A 21,156-nucleotide genomic window follows, 5' to 3' on the forward strand; every position below is an offset into this window, starting at 1 on the left:
TCCTAAAGAATTGGTAGGCATGACAGAACAAGAGCAGAAAGAAGGCACAAAAGCTTGGACAGAATGAGTTATGGAAGAGTAGCTAACTGTGCAACAGTTCTCCTGGAAGAGAGACATCAATGTTATGAACACGTAGAGTGGCGGTAAGTTAGGAAAGGATAACCGACGGGGAAAGGAAAGAAGAGGCAGGGAGAGGACTTTTCAAGGGAAATAAGAGTAAGAAATTAAGAAAGAACTGGAGTAAAGATTAATTACAGTGAACAAAACCAGAGGAACACAGAGTAGAACTTTTCCTTTGCGATATGCCATCAGTAATGGACTTCAGTAGCTCTTCCATTCACTCTTTCCAAATGGTATTCTGATTATATGCTTCTCTTATGTTAAAGATAACCTTATTTATATTTAGCCATGCAATGCCAGCAGCTTGCAGCAGTATCCCTTAAGAGAGACAAGACAAACAGCTAGAGTGTCTGGGCTTTATTTCCACCTCTACCAATACAGTCTGTATGAATTAAAACTCAGACAGTGACTAATTCTCCCTTCAGCTTCTCCCCACCTTTTTTTTTTTTTGTGTGTGTGTGTGTGTGTACAGATCATTTCTTCCTCTGTTCATTTACCATATCCAGCACAGTGTATCTGGCAGCCTAGACTTCATGCTCTCCTGTAATACAAGAAATATAAAGAAAAGCTGTTCTACACTGTGTATGAAGTGCTTCTTCACCAGCCCAGCAAAAGAAGGAGATGCTAAATCTCTGAATTCATCAGAATGATCTAAACTGAAAAATCTGATCAGCTGATCCGCAGATTGAGGAAACAAGTGTTTAGGTCCTTAAAGAAGAATACATGAAAAGGACTAGCTTACATGGCTTCCTACAGCACCACTGAATCAGTTCAGTGACATAGAGGACTACTTCAGCTTTTATTGGCTGGCATAAAAAAACAGTGTCTTCAAGCATGGCTTTAAGGTTTTGTGCAGACCTGTCCATTGTCTGGTCTAGAAACCAGCTCTCCCACAAAATTTTTAGTTAGTAATTATTGAGAGATTTTTCCTCCCCTTTAACTAATTTAGCTTTGGTTGCTGCTATTACATACTTAATGCTCCCTTCTCAGGCACCAAATTATTCTTTGCCCATAACAGATTTTTTTATTCTCTTCAGAACAAGAAATCTCAAGCAGGGATTATATTCCCAGTGTAGCAAGCAATGCAAAAGGCACAAGCATTTTCAACACAGTGTTCACTAACAACAAAGACCTAGCCAATCAATATACAGCTGTTACAAACAAAACATAGGATTCTGTGGTCTGTAAAGCAAGCATTAGGACAGCTACTGTGAATTATAAACTAAAGTAACTGCAACTTTACTATCTTTATAAAAGCATGATATAGAACAGTCCTCTGGTCACAAAGCCAACTGAGAGTATCAAAGCATTCAAGGTGCACAAATATCCCTTAGCTTAAAGGCACATCTAGCAATCCCACAATAATGGCAACGCTCTTTTTTCTTTATAGCACACCTTTTATTCCCTCCATCATGAAGCATTACCTGTATTACGTCTGGGACAACAACCAATACTTTTTCCACTCATGACTTCTCTCAGTCAGCGGTGACACCTCCCTACCTGAACCATTTAAAAACATTGTACTGTGTCTTACGTACCTGACATAAGAATAGCCTCAATGTTCCCACTAGTTTTTCCTGCTAAAGAAAAGGTCTGACAAAATTTTATGGCCACAGCCTATAGAGGGAATAATTGGCATCACTAAATTGCTTATTACAACACAAGAGATGGAAGACTGCAGGTACAAAGCGATTCTGTCATTTCCTTCCAACATCCACAGGCAAATCAACAAATCCTCTCAGCAGGGCTCTTGGAGTCTGTTAGCTTAACAGAATTATAGCATAATAGGGGTAGAAAGGACCGTGTTGCCATGCACCTGATCCATTAAAAATTGGAATTGAGCCACTGCCCTGCACAGTTGAATCACATCAGAAAAAGGCAAACACACTCAAGATTCAAAACCTCCTGAGAACTCCAGAAAATATTTCAAGTTTCTATATTAAGAGCAAAAGTGGGGGTATTCATGAGCAATCAGGTCCCCCTTCCTGCTTTTAGCAGTTAACCTGTTTGGCAGGCTTAGCATGACATGAAAAGATAGGGGAACCTGATCGAATGGCATTGTTTTCTTGAGGGGTAAGACACTAATGGTGTCATCTTAGAAATTCATTCTCTTTTTCCTCCACACAGGAGGAAATAGACAGTTGTTTACATGTAATAGCTTGAGATGTAATGACTAACAGTAGCCATGGAGAAACTAGACATGAAGGAGAAAGAAAAGAAAGAAAATTAAGGGAGAGGTGAGGCGAGGCGAGGCGAGGTGAGGTGAGGTGAGGTGAGGCAAGGCAGGCGACCCAAGGCAAAGCAAGGCAAGGGAACAAGTGAAGGAGACAGCAACTTTACCACACAATTATCCTCTGGAGAAAACAAAAACCCCAAAACGACATTGTCTTATTTACTTCAGAGGCTTTCTAAAAATATACACAGTTTTTGAGAGGAAAAAATAGGTTGAGGAAAATTCAGATTATGAGAAAAATAACATCGATCTGCTGAGAATCTGTTGAGAGACAGAGCAGAAAAGCAGTGTATTTCATACTGTGTTTCAGGTCCTACCTTTAAGCTATGGATTGGATAGGTCTGTCAGTTCTGGTTATCCAAAGGAAAACACAGAGCCAAACAATCATATCTTAGAAAAGTTTGTTTGTTACCCTCAAACTTTTGTTTCTACATGAGCAAACATTATTAGCAAGTATTATAATCAATAATCCATTGATTAAAATAAATTTCTGCAAGATGCCTACTATAGAAAATAGAAGATTGCATCTGTAGACTGACAGATTTTGACTATTCTCAGGAATGACATTAAAAATTATGGGCTGATTTCATAATGCACTAGTTTTAAATCAACAAGCAAGCAGAGAGTTAATTTACTTGCCAAAAAGCTGTAAAGCCTTACTTCCAATAACTGCATTGTCCTAACATGATGTAGAATTCATCATACATCATATGCCTTCAAGCAAATGACATCAAACCTCCACCTAAGCCTTTATCTTCTTTATCCAAAGAGTGCTCCTTGCTTCACTATATGAAATTATTTAGGGGAAAGAAAGATTTCTGTTAACCTTTGTCCCGTCCCCACCACCCCCACCCCCTTAACAGCATTTCATCAATTATATAGAAATAGATTATGGGTTATTATTTAGAGAGTATCAGTGTCTCCCTTCAAAATATGAGCTGGGTTACTTTCCTCATCCGGTTTTCTGATCACTGCGAGTTACTCATACTATGTCTACTTAATTAATACAGGTTATGTTCCTTTGTCTCTGATTATTTGCAACAATCACTTAAGAGACGTGCAAAGTATCAATGGAAATGACAGCAGAGTAGGAAAAAAACCCCAAACCAACCTAATTACGGACCACTAATGACACGGCTTTGCTAGCATTCAGTAGTAAACTCCTGAGTTCAAGTCCCATCTCTTTTCCAGGCAGGACAAAAAACCTGATCTGCATTCTCCTACATTTCAACTGAAAGGCCTCTAATTATTTCTTCACTCGCTGTGTATCTACCTGGAGTTCAAGAAATCCTGCTGACTCCTGAGTAGAAAACTGCTCTTTAGAAGTTATTAGAAACTCACAGGTTTTAAATGCAAAATGCCAGTTTACAGTTTATTTAAAAACAATAACAAAAGCAATCTGCCCATTCTCATCGACCAGCACCCAGCGGCCCTTCCTCCCAAGAGCAGGCTGCCACACTTCTTGCAGTTCCATCTCCTGTTGACCATAGCAGTATCTGGGTGAATTTCAGGTAAATTTGTTTTGTCCAGTTTACTTGTTTGCTTTAAACTATTCCTAGATGTAGTCAAACAGCATGCAGGCAATCCATCCTTCGAAAACTTTTTGTCAGGCAATGTGTATGTGCATAAAATTTCCACCTGAAAGGGAGATCCCTAGCCATTTCCAACACCTCATCTACACAAACACAAAAAAGCTATGTGGTAAAACTAATATTATTTCAAGCATTTCACCAAAGATGGAACTACACCTGCAGCTGATACAGTACCAGTGAAGGATGCCTTTTAAGCCTCAAAGCTACTTTCACTGGCCATCCCAGAAATCCATGACTGAGCTATTAAAGTAATCAAAACACTTTCTTTAATCAGCAACAATAAGCCTTATCTAAATCATGCTTCATTGCAGAAGAACTTATACCTCTCAGCTGCAGACAGAAGATGGTAAAATGAGGACAAGACAGCGTGCTCCTAGGTCATGTATGGAAGCAATGCCAACTGGAAGACCCTTTTTTCTAGTTCTCTTAGGAGAGCCCATGAAGTTTGGAGGTGATGCCAATTTACAGGGAAAAATATAAGGAAAGTCCAAAATTTCATTAAGGTCCTTTCCATCCACTTAGTTTTAATATCTGTTCAGAAATACATGTCAAGTAGGCTAATACTCATCTTCCCAGATGTCTGCTGAGAAAAGGAGTTTCAGAAACGTCTCATTGTACTCTCAATCTCACAGGCAGACATTAACTCAAAATTTCACAGAATTTTTAGGTCCTCCAGACAAGGTTTTTCTGGGGTTTTTTTTCAGTGTATTTTCTAATAGGTAATATATAATGCCATAGGATTTATATTTAACACTCATCAGCTCAGCACCTATTGCACTGTTGTATATCAAATCACAGATTGTCAAATTAGCTTCTTAAAGTGAGGAACATTCAACTAATAGCCATTTTGAAAAGTTTGCTATAAACGCTTTGTCCATTATCTTATCAAATTTTCTCTGGCAGAAGCAGGATCTGGTTCTACTGGAGCAGCATTCTTCTGCTTCAACCTCAAGACCTTCCTGTTGTTTCCCTACAAACACCTACTGGTACTGCAATAGCAATAAAGAGAAATCTCCTTTAATGAACAGAGAGTCCCAGACCAGACAGGCTTTGTGTATGTGGGAGGAGAAACTGTATTTGCATAAACGTGGCGATGTCAAGAAATGCAGGACTACATTATAATGCTTGAGTGCAAGTGAGCAAAAAAGTCAATCCTAACTTTGACTTTTCAGTCCCAAAAAGTCTTTAAATTTAACTTTTGTGAATACTTGCCCAGCTTTTTACATACAGAACAATCTGTTACATGCCACCATATCATAATTTCTGTAGGTAAATAAACAGTTCAAAATACTAGGTCCATCAGAGTGAGCTCTGTTTATGTTAAAAGACCATCTTAGTCCCCAGTAACTAATAACTATTGATTGCCATTCCCTTTGAGGGCCAGGAGAGTTTGCCAGTGCGTTTCACAAAGGTTTCACGTCAGCATAAGAATGGTAAGGAATTTGGGGCTACGTCTGTACAGTTCTTTTGGATTAAGCATACCCAGGCCTAAGCCTAGATCATGTTGTCATCCTTCCAGTTATACATTGGCCCTGCACTCTCACTCCACCTTCAGAGCTACTCATTTGGCTGCCCAGACAAGGCAAAATAGATGGACCCTAGTTCATACCCAACAGTCATCCCAATAGGCAATAAGAATATGACAATCAAGATGCTTATATCCAAACCTGCACATAGCTGTGAAAAGGAATATGAGCATGGCCTTGAATTCCCCTTAGACTTTAGAGGAGCATGAAGGCTCTACTAATAGATTTCCCCATCCCTTCTCCCTAGCATGCCCCTTTTCTTTTCACTCTGCCCTTTCTTTTTACCTCCAATCCTGATTTCTCCATACCCCAACTCTTCAATGCACTCCTATTCATTACATTCAGCCAGTCCTCAGTCTTTCACCCTTTTCAAAACACCCGTGTCTCAGTCAGTCCTTCTAACATTTATTTCACACATTCCAGCACCTGACACCAACCCCAGCCCCTTGTCCATTGCAATCAGGCAACTCCCTCCTCCGTGCTGCCGCGGTGCAGCAAGACCACTAGGAGCACAGACACTGTTCTTTCACACTAGCTGCAGCAGCCCAAATGCAAGCTGTCCAGGAAATCTGGCCCACACTCACACCGAAACATATGCAACACAGATGGAATCAAGGGATTTAACCTGCTGAAATAATTTTTCTCTGCAGAGCACACGGAAACAGACTTGCAGGTAGATGTTCACAGTGACAACAGAAGGCATCTCTGACATATAGGAAATGCACTATTCTCTCTCTCCCGCCCCCCCAAACCCTTAAAATTTAATTTTTTTTCTAACTACCTTGAGGTAGTAAAGTCTGGGGAGAGGAGGAGGGTTATGTACTTTTGTGGAAAAAACGCTTCTTCTAGTTTTGTTTCAGAAATAGTCAAACCACTGTCTGAACTGCTTTTGGCAAATAAAAGTTTCATGATGGATACCTGCTGTTGAAAAGTTTACCCCAAATCTTTACAATACTTAGCTGAAAACCAGTATCTATAAAGCAAAATATTACACAGATATTCAATTAGATCATAACATCAACCCCAATATCACAATTTTTCTTATAATTTCATAATCCAGGATAGTTCCACAGGAACAAATTACTAGGCAAAGCTAAAATAATCCACAGTTTTCTAAGTAAAACTGACCCTGCCCTGCATCTCATCCTGGAAAATACTCAGTTAAAACAACTGGAGACTTAGCCCATGGCAGGGCTTCAGATTCTGAATGAAAATGGAAGCTGAGCCTTATAAAGCTCAATTAGACACAAAAATAATGAAACAGCACTTTCAAATCCAGTTCCCGACTTTGGCTTCCATGTGATACTCACCAGAAATCAGGTCACTTATTTAGGAGCTGACGGATTTCTGGCATGTCCCTCATTTTTATTTAATTAAGCTTTTGATTGCTGATTTGACATTTTATTCACAGAGCTTTACAAAGATCCTTGTAACTCTAGACCTGTGGAGAGTTTAAAATTTGAGAGATGCTGATCTGTTATCACAGCATATATATATATATATGTACAGGCTAAGATATATTAGCAACAGCCAAAAAAAAAAAGGCATTTCCAGGTGCATGAAACCTAGGAAAGTATGGAGCTTTTCCTGTGTGAGAAGTAGTATTTTCCTACTAAGTAAGCTTACCCTCTCAATCTGTTGATTCAGTTTGACTTACACAATGCCAGCAGATGTTAACTGCCAGCACATGTACTTCTGTACCCAAGAGTTGTACCCAGCTGCTGATTCCCCAAGCACAGTGGGCTTTTTGAGCAAAACGCTTTTACTCTATACTCTAGCTGATGCCTTTTCTGGTGAGGTATTTTAAAAGAAGTCACAGTCCTAACCACTGCTATGTCAGCAACAGTTTCATGCATAAGTCTGGGCTAAACCGAAGAACAAGCACAAGTTGACCACTCAATGCATCACCTATCGTTGTTCCCATTAGCTAGAACATTCACACAATGCCAGTTTAGACAGACATTTTGGAAATCCAAAAGAAACTCCTAGGTAATTCTTTTCATCTGCCTCTTTGCAGCTGGCTAATCTAGCTGTGCCACAATCTGTCAAAAGATTTGTGTGCTGGTCCAGTTAGGCAGCTCCCAAAATACAGGGCCATTTTTATCTTTTTAAGGCGTTCTCCCAGGCTTCCTACATTTGTTTTCACTTTCCTTTTCTTTATACCATTCTTACAGTACCATCCAGATGGCAAAGAAATGCTCAGCCATATTTACATAAATACAGTTTCAGACACCAGAGAGTTAGAGAACACATTGCAGGGAAAATAATGAAGATAAAGTTAGCAGCTTTCAGGTGAGTGCTATCAGACAATCTTACAGTCTTTTTTCTTTTTTTTTTAACACACTCTACAAATGTGTGATATAATAGATATAGTATTATGCAAAGAAAACCCTAAACCCTCCTTATACCTAACTTTTTAATCTGGAAGCAATGAAAAGTACTTAAGAAAAAACAAATCTGAAAGTAGCAGCCTATGGACTAGCACAGATCAGCACATTTCCATTTATGTCAACGCAGTCAGCCATTTATGTCAGGTGAGAACCTGGGCCCTTTGTGGAATTCAGAGCACATTATGCACCAGGCAGATATTTCACTGCCGTACACATCACCTGTTTATTCAGCCTGATCCAGCACAGAAGAAATTCCCCAGTTTACCGGTGTTTCACTTTGCACTCTCCACAATAGTGCAAATTAAAAGAAAAGACAGAAGGCAGTGAGGATCCAATATGTTCTACTCCCAAAATGAACTTTGGTTGCTTTGGATCTTATTATTAGCCTCTCAGTGTGGGATATTTTAGGAGAACATGGCTCAAATTTACGCCTGGCACAGTTCCATTCACTGCCTGAGAGATTAATTTAGCTCTTTTATTGTTTATGCTGTTTCACACATTGCACATAGGTATCAGCATAAGTTAGGAACAGAGACAAAATCATTGACTGCATTTACCTAGATCCCTATGTATGCCCTAATTGAATCACAAGCAAAAATGATTGCACAAACTGAATTTATCCAAAATTGTTAGTCTGATTTCAAACCAGCATTGAGAGGAGAGGCAAGCCTACATTATTCTGACCAAACAATATAGCTTGATAGCTCATCTCAGTGTCTAATGAAGTAACATTTGCATAATGCATGAAGTCCAATTTAGGAAAATTGAAACTGCTTTGCCTTAAAGATGGCCAGATGTTTAGTGAGCATGTGATCAAGTGACAATTTCACCCAGAGAAATTAAGACTGAGGCAGATAAGTAATACAGGAGGAAATTTTTCATTTCCATTTGCAGCGGGAAAGACCAGCAAACAGCTTTGTGATCTCAATTCTTCAATTACTAAAAGCAGTAAAATTAAGTAACTGCTTTTTAAACAGACATTAGACAAAAAGATGCTTTATTACAATATAATAATCTCTATAAATTGAAAGAATAAGGTCATATCTTTCTACAGTTACAATTTTGATTGCCTTGTAATTCAACCTCAATCTATAGGCCTTCTAAGTAATGAAAAAACCATACTGTGCCTGCTGCAGCAAATATACCTCAGGGAAACACCCACCTGAAAAGCCATTTGAAAGCACAGAACTATCAGAGTCTGATATATGGGGTGTGTGTAAGCAGATGGTGGTTATTTCTTTGTCTGTTATCCAACACACTTTGCCAAACATGAACTATCAGGCAAAGCTTACTAACCCTTGAGTCCACTAGCTACTCTTTCCAAGACTGATTTTGAGATGCAGGGTCTGAAAGAGAGGTAATTTATTCTTATTGGGTAAACAACACAGCTGGAAAAAAATCACAAAATATTGGGTATACAAGCCCTTCTGATCTGAGAGAGACATCACAAACCTCAAGCCTTTAGAGCTGAATATGTTTCGGGTAAAAATAAGTTACGTTAATCAACGGACAATCAAGATAAAGGTTAGTATGTACAACTGACTCAGGAAAAGATGCAACAGACAGGAAAGGTGACAAGTAGTTACCACTTACAGAGGTTACCAGGAGCACAAGTTGTAGAGACATAAAACCAATGCCACTACTGAGCTTCTGCTTTTCCATATTCAACACAATTATGACATTTACTTTCCAGGCTTCTTCTTTTGAATGTTTTAGTAAAGTCTCTCAGGGATAAGGACCAGGAAGTCTGAAATAGCATGGCTGTCTTATGAAATGATCTCAAAATAGTAGCCAACCATTTTCGTCTTTTCTCCTCTGTCACAGTCCACTGTGATGCATCGTATTTGTTTGTTTCTCCCAGAAACTTTTGGCTTCATAGAAGAATATGAATACAGAAGCAGATTACGTGACAGTGTAATCATCACTGTGTCTATGTCAAACATGATGAAGTGTCTGCATGACCAAGGGTTTCTCCATTTTCCAAATATACCTTCTTTATAACAGCTGGCCTAATCTCCTTCCTTCAAATTTTACTTTTTTAAAACCTCAAATCACAACAGGTACAACAACCCTTTTATTAGGGTGAGTTTTTTTAAGACCACAACCTTTTTTTATTATTTTTTTAAGACCAGAATTCCCGTGGAAGAATACTTACAGAAAGTGCCAAGGGTGATACAGATTTATTCTAAATTTCTAATTCCACCTAAATCAAGTATTCAGTATCTATCCAAGGAAAATATCAGTGGAGTTCAGACTGGTATAAGTGTTTAACAACCATTGAAATTTATGGTAAGTTAGGCACTGCAAGAAAGAGTTTGACACCTTCATATGTTTGTAAACATGGCCCTCAATTTCTCAAGTTGTATGTTAGAAGAATTACAACAGGATAATGTAGCTAGGCATTTAATACCTCCCATGACTAAGTTCCTTAAGCACTTTTGAAAATTCTGTCCTCCTTGCAAAATATGCCAAATGCAAGTCAGAGAAAGCAAGAGTCAGTTATCCTGCTTCCAAGTCTCCCAAGGAATGCAGTTTCCTAGATAAGCTCCAAGCACACACAGCTAGCCTTGGGGTAAGCACGGAAAAGAGTCAGAAAGGAAGGTAGCAGCTTCTTTGGCTCAAGAATCTCACAACAGTTTTGAGAATTTCACCTCTTACACCCCTGAAGAGTTTCCTTATCTTTACCGTTTAAAACTTTAAAAACCACATAGTAAAATTATTATATTAACATTAAAATGTTTGTTGCTACTTTTAATGGAGTGATTCTACTTCTCTGTAGTACCTCAGATGTCTTAACTAAAACACATCAAGAACTCTACAGTTACAAATGTCTGTTTCTGTGTAGTATGCAAAAAGCTAATAATAGTTACAAAAAACATCTTCCTCTCACCAAATTTCTTCAGTATTCAAGGGTTGCAAATGCCATTTGTGGAAATAGGAAGAGACACAAGTTTCTGAAGGAGAGAGCAGTTTTAAGGGCACAAAACAGCTTGTCCAACACAGCATGCAGCAGAACTACCTGTATCTTACAAGTCTAACGAAAAGCAGACGTACAAGACGGAGGTGGGGAGATCTTCGAGGAAGAAACCCACAAAAGCACATAAAGAACCTAAAATATCACTGTTTTTGACCACATAGAAGTCCCCTTTCCAGATCAAGAAAGTAATAAATGATGACTACAGTGATTTAAAAGGAGAAAAGTGTATGATATTATCAAAAGCATGGAGGTGTTGGGATACAGATACAGCCCTGCAGTCTGGAGACTTTTTTAATTGCAGAAGCCAAGCATTTGTTTTATTCTTCAGTTCTGTGTAGTCATTAAGCAGAAATACCTTGTCTATACCAGAAAAAGCGTGTCTGAGAGTCCTTAAGAGTCAAGGGACACCATGTTCACTAAAAAAGCTTGAAGGGAAATGAAATACAATCCTCTAAACCTTATTTTTCAGCAATGAGACAATAAAGGAAATTATGTCCAATTAGACTGATGACAAGCTCTCATGTGGAAAAAAAAAAAAGATACGTGGGTTCTTCTGGGTTTTACTCATTGTAAAAATGGTATGAAAAATGAAGGGCATTGTTCTGATATTTAAATGACACTGATGAATAGTATTCATTTTTTACCAATCAAAATCCTTACAGAAACATGAAGACTCTTCTGTGACCCAATTAGGGATTATATGGGGTCACATTGTATGCAAATGTTCCTTCCTAGTTACAAGTACATTTATAATGCCACTGGAACCACTCTATGGATGCTATGATGGCTGGGTCTGCATTCCCAAAACTTTATCCCATGAAATTTTACAAAAAATTGTCATTAGGACTGCTTTATTATTCACAGAACCAATCAGCAACATTCATTTGCTTCTTGGGTAAATCCACCACTGAAAGAACTAAGGAAGACCCAAGTCCCAAAGCCATGGTTTAAACTGTCAATATCATACAGAAATCCAATAAACAGGTCGACACAAAAGAAATTATTCTTTCATGGAGCAATCATGGAGACCTCAAGCTGTAAAATAAAGTTGATAAATGCTTGACCACTCAAAAACTTAATTGATTTAGTGTTGTGGTTTAGTGGCAGCTCAGCCCCACACAGCCGCTCGCTCACTCCCCACCGGTAGATGGGGGAGACAATCAGAAGGGTAACGCTCGTGGGTTGGGATAAGAACAGTTTAATAATTAAAATTAAAAGAAACAACAGTAGAAATGCAATGTAAAGGAGAACAACGAGAGGCGCAAAGCCCCGGAGGAGGGGGAAGGGAGGGGAGAGGGGGAACGAACCGCCGAAACAAACTGCACGCGCCGCAGCCGCTCACCGCCCGCCGACCCGACGCCGCGCCGCCTCCGCGCTGCCACTGCCCCCCCTCAATATACTGGTCATGGTGTCACATGGTATGGAATGAACCTGCCATTGGCCAGTCGGGGTCAGCCGCCCCCACCATGGCCCTGCCCCTCCCAGCCCGCCCCCCGCCACGCGGCAGAGCAGAGCACGGGAAGCTGGAAAGGTAGCCGACCCCCACAGTGAGGAGAATCAACCCCTTCTCAGCCAAAACCAGCACATTTAGGTAAAGTGACCCTCAATTTACCCTAAAGTAATTCCATATCCTTTGCAGCAATTTAGCCATAGCTTTTCTAAATCAGCTTTCGCAAATATTGGCAATAAAGACTGTGAAGCTACGTAGCACTGGATAGACAAGGAAGAAAATTGTTACTTTCTAAAGGAATTTGCAACGGTGCATACACTTACTCTAAAGCCTAGGATCTGCAGGCCAAAGAAACAGGTTATTGAAGTGGGAGAAAACAAGCATAAGTACCGGCATAAGGCTGGGAAGTAGTATCTTTCCATCCTTCATACAAAGGCCAATTCATTTGCTCAGAGTTGAGGTATCTGTTACACACTGTAGCACTGTTCAGCTATGGAAAAAAACATTCAGTCCAGCTGTTCTTCAGATCTTTTTGCAGTGCCCGTTAACGAGCAGATGAGACATTTCATTCTCCTATATTACTGAAAGTAAACTGCTCATTTGTTGTACACCTTTTGAGGTAACACTAAGGCTAAGTCATCCATATCTGACAATCTGCTTGAACTCTGATAAGACAGACCAGCAGGCAGAAGATCATTCCGTTACCAAAGACTTGTGACAGAAACTCATTCCTCCAAGAAGCAAACCGGATTTCCTGCCAATGTAGTAAATTATATCAGTAAGTATTTTACTGCTATGCATCACAGTACACAAACTTCATTACAGAAAAATGAACATTATGCTAGTCCATCCCATTGCACCTCAAACAAGGGCAGCCTAAGGCCTTTATCCAAGTGTCTATCAGCAAGGTCGTATTTTAGTTACACAAAGTGGGGCTCTAGAGGAGACCAAAGGTAGAAGCTGCCAAGGTGATATGCGAACAAATCAATCCATGCTCATTTATTTCCCCTCCAGCTTCCTCCTTTCCAGTCCGTTTCACTTTTGAGACTATAGTAGCATCTTGCAAGCTCAATGGTGGAACAGAAGGCATAAACAGACTCAAGTTTCAGCTTGAAAACTACTCTGAAAACTACTTTGAAAACTACCTCTCAGAAACATTTTCATAGCGAGGCACTGACTGCCAGAGCTTGAAGCAACAAGAATGAGTCTGTATGTGAAATAATTTTGATTTATCAGCAAAAATCCATGCAGCTGAAAAGTTTTCTATAATTCATACCTTTCTTATCATGAGTGATCCAATCTTAGGGACAGTATGTAAATATGCTCTAGAAACAAGAATAGTTACTTGATCATAATCAGGCAAAATGTTTAAGTGGATGATTAGTATCTTAGTCCTCATAAATGAACAGAACCACTCAAACTAAAATTTAATCCAGGACTTGAGTGTTCTCTTAAGTCACAGAGCAAAATAGAAGCTTGTAAAATTTGCAGGGAAAAATACAAACATCCTGAGGCATTCCATTATTTTAGAGATGATCTGAATTCACCAACCGGAACTCACCCCTGAAAAATAACAGAAACCACCTCCCTACACAATTGCTTTACAAATATATTAAATAAGACAGTGAGACAAATTAGAAAAAAGCACTCCAAGGTAACAATGAACAACAGGATATCAGGCTTGTGCTCAAATAGCGTCTTGCATTATCTTTGAGGAGAAGCCTGTAAAGGAAATATTTCGGGCTACACAGTGGGGTGAAAACCAGATGAAATCTGGATTTAAATTAGCTTTGCCTTATGGAAAGATTCACCGGGTTATGTTTCTATAATTGCAGATGCTCCAATAATAGTTTTAACTATGAAGTAAATAGACATGAAGACTAAAAATATGCAAGAAATTCAGACTTAATTATAAGCTCTGAACACATTTTAGACAAGTCTCCACATCAAGACTATTCTTTTAAATACCTGCCATGTCTAGTGGAGAAGCAAAATGAGCATGTGGGGACTTTGAAGTTCAAAGAATTCTATCAATACATTAAGGGAAAAAAAAGAGTAAAGATTGCTTTTATTCTGCAACACTTAACTGAACAAAAGGGAAATACAGCATCCATAAAGATATACGACATAACCTAGAGAGTAGACACAAAAGAATGAAGTGATGAAACACACAAAAGAAACACTATGAATCACCTTTTCAGATTACCTGAGAATAAAGAGATGAGTGTATATCCAGCAGATGACCAATTAATAGTTTTATGAATAGGTAAGTACAGTTTATAAGCTTGTTTCTCACACTGTCTGTTCAACATACTTTCTGTACAGCTGCATTAAAATGAGATTCCAGTTGCTAAAACTGTATAGGTGTCAAATTCTTCCTTTACCAGCAACCTGTGCTGCAGCCTCAGATTCCTGTAGCTACTCAGTTAACACAGTTAACACACAGGCTTTGATGCTATTGAGATTTAATAGTCTATGTAATCTCAGAGTGTTTACATTTCTGTCTCACAAAACTACTTCTAGGGGATTTTTTTCTCATCAGTTACATCTGATTCCCACTTTGCATATTGACAAGGTCCCTCCTTTTTCTGTTCTTTTATATGCAAGACAGTACTGCTTATCTGTAGAAAACCAGGCTACAGTAACCCATGTTAAGATCTAAGTTTTATAAAGCAACTTATAAAACTTGGCTGTTGTTGACAAGAACTGTGTTGTTGACAAAAATCAGAGCATGGATTTTAATGCAAAAGCATATACTTCCTGGACACCATTTTGAATGGGAAGTGTTAAAAAGACCTTAAGATATGAAAACTGAGTGATCTGGAATTTGTACACCTGTTTTACAATATAAAGTGTGGGGAAAAAATAAAAACAAGATTGCAGATGAATTTTCAAATGTAAAAAACTCACTTAGAGTATCCCTAACAGTAGTGGAAGCATGTTCATTACGATTACAGATATAACAAAGCTTTTAAATACAGAAAGGGTTGAAATAAAATCTTGGGGTAGATATGAATATTGCATCGTACAAGTCAGTGTCTTTAATGACATTATAACATGAAATGGCAAGCTGCAGATTTCTGTAACTCTGTGAAGATGTGAAAACCAAGAAAAGGCATATAATATGCACACAGGAAGATTTAATTTGGCTCAGAACATCCACATGTCATTTATTTTTAAATCAACCATTTTATGTTTCTTTTAAATCAGTCCAAGCTCACGTCCTATCATGTTTTTGATAAAGAACAGACATCTAAGATATTTATGCAATAGATGGCTTTTATCTGTTAAAAAGCCACGCTAAAATTTTTGAATGGGCATTCAAACATCTCAGAGTTTTAAATTTCAAAATACTCTTGTCTAGTATCAATAATTTCTGTCATTTCAAAACATCATGCCATAGCTCAAAATGCTGAAATTACTTTCTTCTTCAAAGCCACCGACACTTGAGACTACCTTCTAGTATCATTCAGTTCATTATCCAGCCTGCTTTTACTTCTTTATCTTACACAATTCCTACCCCTCGCTACTTAACATTAGCTTTTTTTTAGACCATGGCCCCAAAGAAATCTCTCATGTCACAGACAAAGGAAGAGTCAACACTATGTATCCAGAAAACAGGTTTCTGTTGTCATCATAAAGATGTTATAATGACGAGTTTCTAGTAGAAGAGCATTTGCACTACCTTCTCACAGTCACTCCTGTTTTTTCTGGAAATCTTGAGATTCTAAATAGATATTTTTGAAAGCAACTAGGAAATTAATCACTGGGAAGGCCTTTAGGGGAAGTGGCATAAACCCTCTGCAAACAGTCTGGAATATATGGCAGAGTCAGCCATATATTCCTGTGGATTACATCATCTTTGTCACAGAGAACATTGCCTTTCCCTTGACCGCAAGCCTTTTTGAAGGGGTCCCTAACTTTTCTTCCCCTTGTGGCACTTCCAGCCTCAGTCTAAGAGGATTTCTTTTTCCTGAGGGCCACGAGTATTCACATACAATTCATCTGAGGTTGTCTCTGCTGTAGGTAGGTGTCTAGTAGCAACTGTCTTTTTCCTGACTGTTAAGGAAACAGTGAGATATGAATACTCGTACTCAATCATAATTACAGCAAAGCTGCTGACATCTGAAAAGCTTTGCTCTACAAAATTGGCTTGAACATTCAACTGAACACCCATTGAATAGATAAATTATTTTACTTCCTAGGTTTCACCCACAGGATGAAAAGCGCTGATGAAAACTGATAAGAAAATATACCTGCACACTAATCTCTAGAGAAGCACCACACGATTTTCCCTCAGAAATGCTGCAGATTAAAAAATTGTGGTAGACCTAAGGGATAAGTTCGGAGGTACACAGCAGGGAAGTCCTCCTTGTACATGTTGATGATCTCACACTTGAAATAGAAGGGATGGAAATCAATGTAATCATCTTTCTTTTTGCTAAATCAACTACCATCTTGTCGAGTTGCCTTGACAGAATAGCTCGACTTTTAATAATAATTTAGGGGAGAAAAGCTAAAAGTTCCTGTCCTACTGAGAAATATGGCATATGTAGATTCTCACAAGAATACTTTTTTTTAATCCCAGAATACTATTCTAAATTCTGTACACAATTTTTACGCACATTTTTCTCCCTTTGAGAGTTCAGTTATATGACAGGAATCGAACTCAAGATGGTCCCTTACTTCCTCTTTCTCTGCCACAGGTAATTTCCATCTACTGTTTCTGTTCAGGTGTTTGTGTACCTATGCTCCAGCAGTTGACAGACTACATGAAAAACTGCTTACTTAAAAATAATTTTTTTTTTTAATTATTATTTTTAATTCCAAAAAGTGTTAATTTTTTTTCCAGTAGAGCATCACAGAGCTACTGCATAGGGTAGCCAAAGAGCTGAAATAACACAAATGGGTGCAAAAGTAGTGGCAGGCCATTGGAGAGACAAGTTCTCATACAGCACCATAGCTGTAAGTTTGTGAGGAGGACTCTCCATCTTCATTGTAAATTTGAGACTGCAAGCTCATTTCTGCTCTCTCATTTAAGTTTGGACAAACTCCAAAGTAACAGAGCAGAAATTGAGCTTTTGGACAAAAGGTTGCTACATTTCAGTACCTAAAGTTAATCTCCTATATTGATAATTAGGTTTGAGAACAGAAGTAAAACTCAGAAGTGCTTAGCTAGTTCAGATTACATCTCAGTGGGATATACTGTCCACAAGCATATCTGAAACAAGGTCCATTTCTAATCAAAAGTTTAAATATAGCTTTAAGCAGACTTGAGTCCTTAATGCTTCAGGTACCTACATTTTATATTTCATCGTTTTCTGTATCATTCTGCCCTGACAGATTATATGTACTGTTTTTTCAGCTGTAACCAAGAAATATCTCTACGCCATACACTCATTAACTATCCTAATAGGACTATCTAGTATCAAAGAGATAACAGTATGCATTTTTAAAAATTGATATCATAGTGCATCTTTCCATTTTGGTGCCAGGAGATATCTTGAACTCAAAGCTAAGGGATAAGTAAACTAGCCATGTTTTGACACTGCCATAACAATCTTCCAAGAACCACTACCTTATTCCATTATTATTATTCCCTTCTTCCTACCTGAAGCAGTTCCAATCAAATGCTTTCTTAATTATTATTCCACATACATTTCCAGTATCCAAAAATACTACTTACAAGTTAATACAGAGAGGCAAAGAGCAAAAAGATTTTGAGAAGTAAGCATCCTCGTCATTGTTCCCATTGTTATTGAACCGAGTACCCACTCCCAGAGTATAGATAAATGCAAGCCAGAGGACTGTAAGCAGAATAGATCTTCTGATAAATCATTCTGTGGACAAGTCATTTCAATATGCAGCTGGGGAAGAGCAAGATAATTAGCTATTTATTAGTTCAAGAACGGAGCAGGTACTCCCATTGCTTGACATTCAGTGCTTCACATGAAATATGACCAATACATTTCACACTCTTTGAATATGTGGCCAGTTGTCCCAGCACATGATTTGTTCTCTCTTTACTTGCCAGATTTTCCACTGTCGGAGGCATAGGAGTCTCTGACCACCCAGTACTTGACACGATTCAGTAATTTACATTCTCCCATATACATAGGCAAAAACCAAACAATCAGGCTGAATGACCACCTTTCAGATTCAGGAGCTTTTGTTCCAAAAACACAAAACATACATGGAGTGCATTTATTAGATTCTTATATGACCATTGTACACAGCAGCTTTTGAATGTCATTCTGAACAAGAGAAAGTCATTGCTTTGAAGAGGTTAGTATAAGAGCTTTAGGTACATTAAGGTATCAACAGGCCCTACGTTTCCAAGTGGTATTAAGAAAAAATGCAGCCTAGTTTACAAAGAGGAATACTGAGCTGAATTCAAACTTGAAGTTGCACAAGCAGCCACAGTAACCCATACCTCCACAGCTACATGAACAACCAGCTTGCTTTCTAAATCTGAATGTGTTGCTGCAGAAGTGAGGAATGTCCTGGAGTTAAGAAGACCACAACAACTGACCGTTACATTTTGCTAGGTTCACTATTGTCACACTATCACACAGACTCTATTTAGTTTCTTCTGCCTTTACACACACAGTACAGCTATGTATAACTTCTTCAAAATTATACTTTAAGGCTAAAGATTGTTGATAACTCAGTGAAAGAAAAGTAACCATTGAAGAGATTATGAATTTCAAATAAATATACTGATAGTATGTGATGGCTCTCATTAACTCCACATTATGAAACTCTGTATATTCAATTGACTCTTGAAACATTAATTCAAGAAATTTTTTGACAATAGCTTTGCTTCATACTTATTTTTTCCTAAGATGGCTATTTTACCATTCAAGATCTACCAGCATTTTGTGACAGACAACACAGAGCATAATATTGCTTGTAGGTTCATTTTTCTCTTGAAGAGACACAAAAGAGTCATCTGAAAAACAGAGCCATAGCTGAAAACAGCTAAATCAGCAATCAAAACAACTTATCCCAGTGGTATTTATTGTCTTTTTCAAAAGCTAGTATTGATGCCAAGACCAGTAGTCCAGATAAAAATCTTTGTTAGCAAGTCACTTACCATATTTATTGATGATACAGGACCAATGCTGTTGACATAAATGTCAACATCAATAACTGTTGGTTTTACTGTGGAGAAAAAAAAATTATTTAATATTATTTTGCAGAAAACATAAGTAATCACTTTAAATATTTTCTTCCCCAATAACTGTAAGATCTACTCTTCAGGTAGAACTACTGAGAAATATGGATTATGTATTTTTCAGGAAGACAAGGCTTTTTTCCTCCTACCCAACTGAAATTGCCATAAATTACAGCCTGTACCACTTTATCATCGTGATCCCCATTTATCTCAGCAGCAATTTGTTAAAGAAACTTCCAGTGCTAAGCACAGTGGCTCAAAGTCAAAACCTAAGATGACTGACACAAAACGAGAAATAATGCACCATATCACTTTTTCCCATTGCCTCAACACGCAGGTCCTTTAGCATGTTTGCTGCACACCAAAAAACCTTTCCAGATTTTCTCATCAGTCTTGAAATCATCCTAACTTAGAGTAAAATCACTATGAAATCCATTTAGCCAAACCTAAGCAACTTCCCCCTTTCAATTTAGACTCATTCCCTTCAGCCCACATTGCCTTTGCACTCATTCATCCAAAGGTTTTTGCATTTGATTTGGTTTAGTCAATGCAAGTTTCTCACAAGATCTTCCATGTTTTCAGACTTCCAGGATTTAATACGCCAAGACAAGCTCTGTACTCCTTTCTTCAGCTGAGGCCACTAGGATTTATCTTCCTTTTATCATCTTTGGTGTCAGTGTACCTGCTGAACATTATTCAGATAGCTCTTACTGGTGACATAGCCTAACTCTAAAATAACGCCACTCTTACACTGAAAGGCACATTGTGTTTTTTACTTATACTGCCCTCCTTCTGACTCCCATAGGGTATACATTAACCTCTAAATTGAGATCTAAATTGGTATTTTACTTTCTCCAGGGTTAGCTGACCGAAAACTAAGTAAGTATAAGTCCTTTTCCAACCTGCATAGTCAGAACCGATGCAAATTTGGCCCTAGTAGGCCAACAGCTTCTGTTAGACATCTCCCTTTCCCATAGAGGCACCTTCCCCTCTCCATGGTCTTCAAAAATCTCTAGAGAGCAATTCAAACCACTGAAGTTTGGGAACTGCTGAACTCAGGACTTTTTTGCACCAACCCCCAAGGACCCTAGAACAAGGAAATGCAGGTACATCAGCCACTCAAAACTCAGAGAGCTCTGCTCAGGGAAGCTACTGAGCAGAGAAGTGAGGAAGCGAAATGTCACAGTTCTGTGGGAAGCTTATCTCAGGTAGATAGCAGTTAATTTGTCTAAAACTTAAGAAGCCATCCTGCACAAAGTTGAAGGTAGACAGGAATCTTCACATGTAAAGATGAATAATTTTGCCCACATCCTGCCAAATTTCAGACTAACAGTGAGATGCCAAGGAGTTTCAAAGTACCTGAAAAGTTAGATGGTTCTTAAAAAACAGGCAGGTTGGCTTGTCATGTAAAACTTTGGTATGTACATATCATTAGGAAGACTAGATCTAATGTTGCAAAAACAGACATTAAAGTGGGTGCAAACAGTGATTAAAGATGGTAACCATTCTCTAATTCATTAAGTACCATGCACTTCTGTGATGGCACATAGTCAGAACATCCAGAATTGTTTAAGGTCATGGTTTCAAATTGTCTGAAATTCTGGGTTATAAACTCAGATCTTCCCTTCAGCAAAAGAAAATCTGAACTCAGCTGAACAAGCACAACCGATTAATGCAACTCTAACTGTACC

General features: G+C 38.4%; 1 protein-coding gene across 1 annotated transcript in view; it reads right to left on the reverse strand.

Moving 5' to 3' along the window:
- The window catches only part of LOC104049471 (gamma-aminobutyric acid receptor subunit gamma-3-like), a 172,822-nt gene that overhangs the window by 134,561 nt on the left and 17,105 nt on the right, over positions 1 to 21,156 (reverse strand). Inside the window, exon 3 of the mRNA XM_064445312.1 lies at positions 19,385 to 19,452. Coding sequence (XP_064301382.1) covers positions 19,385 to 19,452 — 68 coding nt within the window. The remainder of the gene's footprint in view (positions 1 to 19,384; positions 19,453 to 21,156) is intronic.

This window comes from Phalacrocorax carbo, chromosome 1 (genome assembly GCF_963921805.1).
Source record: "Phalacrocorax carbo chromosome 1, bPhaCar2.1, whole genome shotgun sequence".
NCBI classification, from domain to species: Eukaryota; Metazoa; Chordata; class Aves; order Suliformes; family Phalacrocoracidae; genus Phalacrocorax; species Phalacrocorax carbo.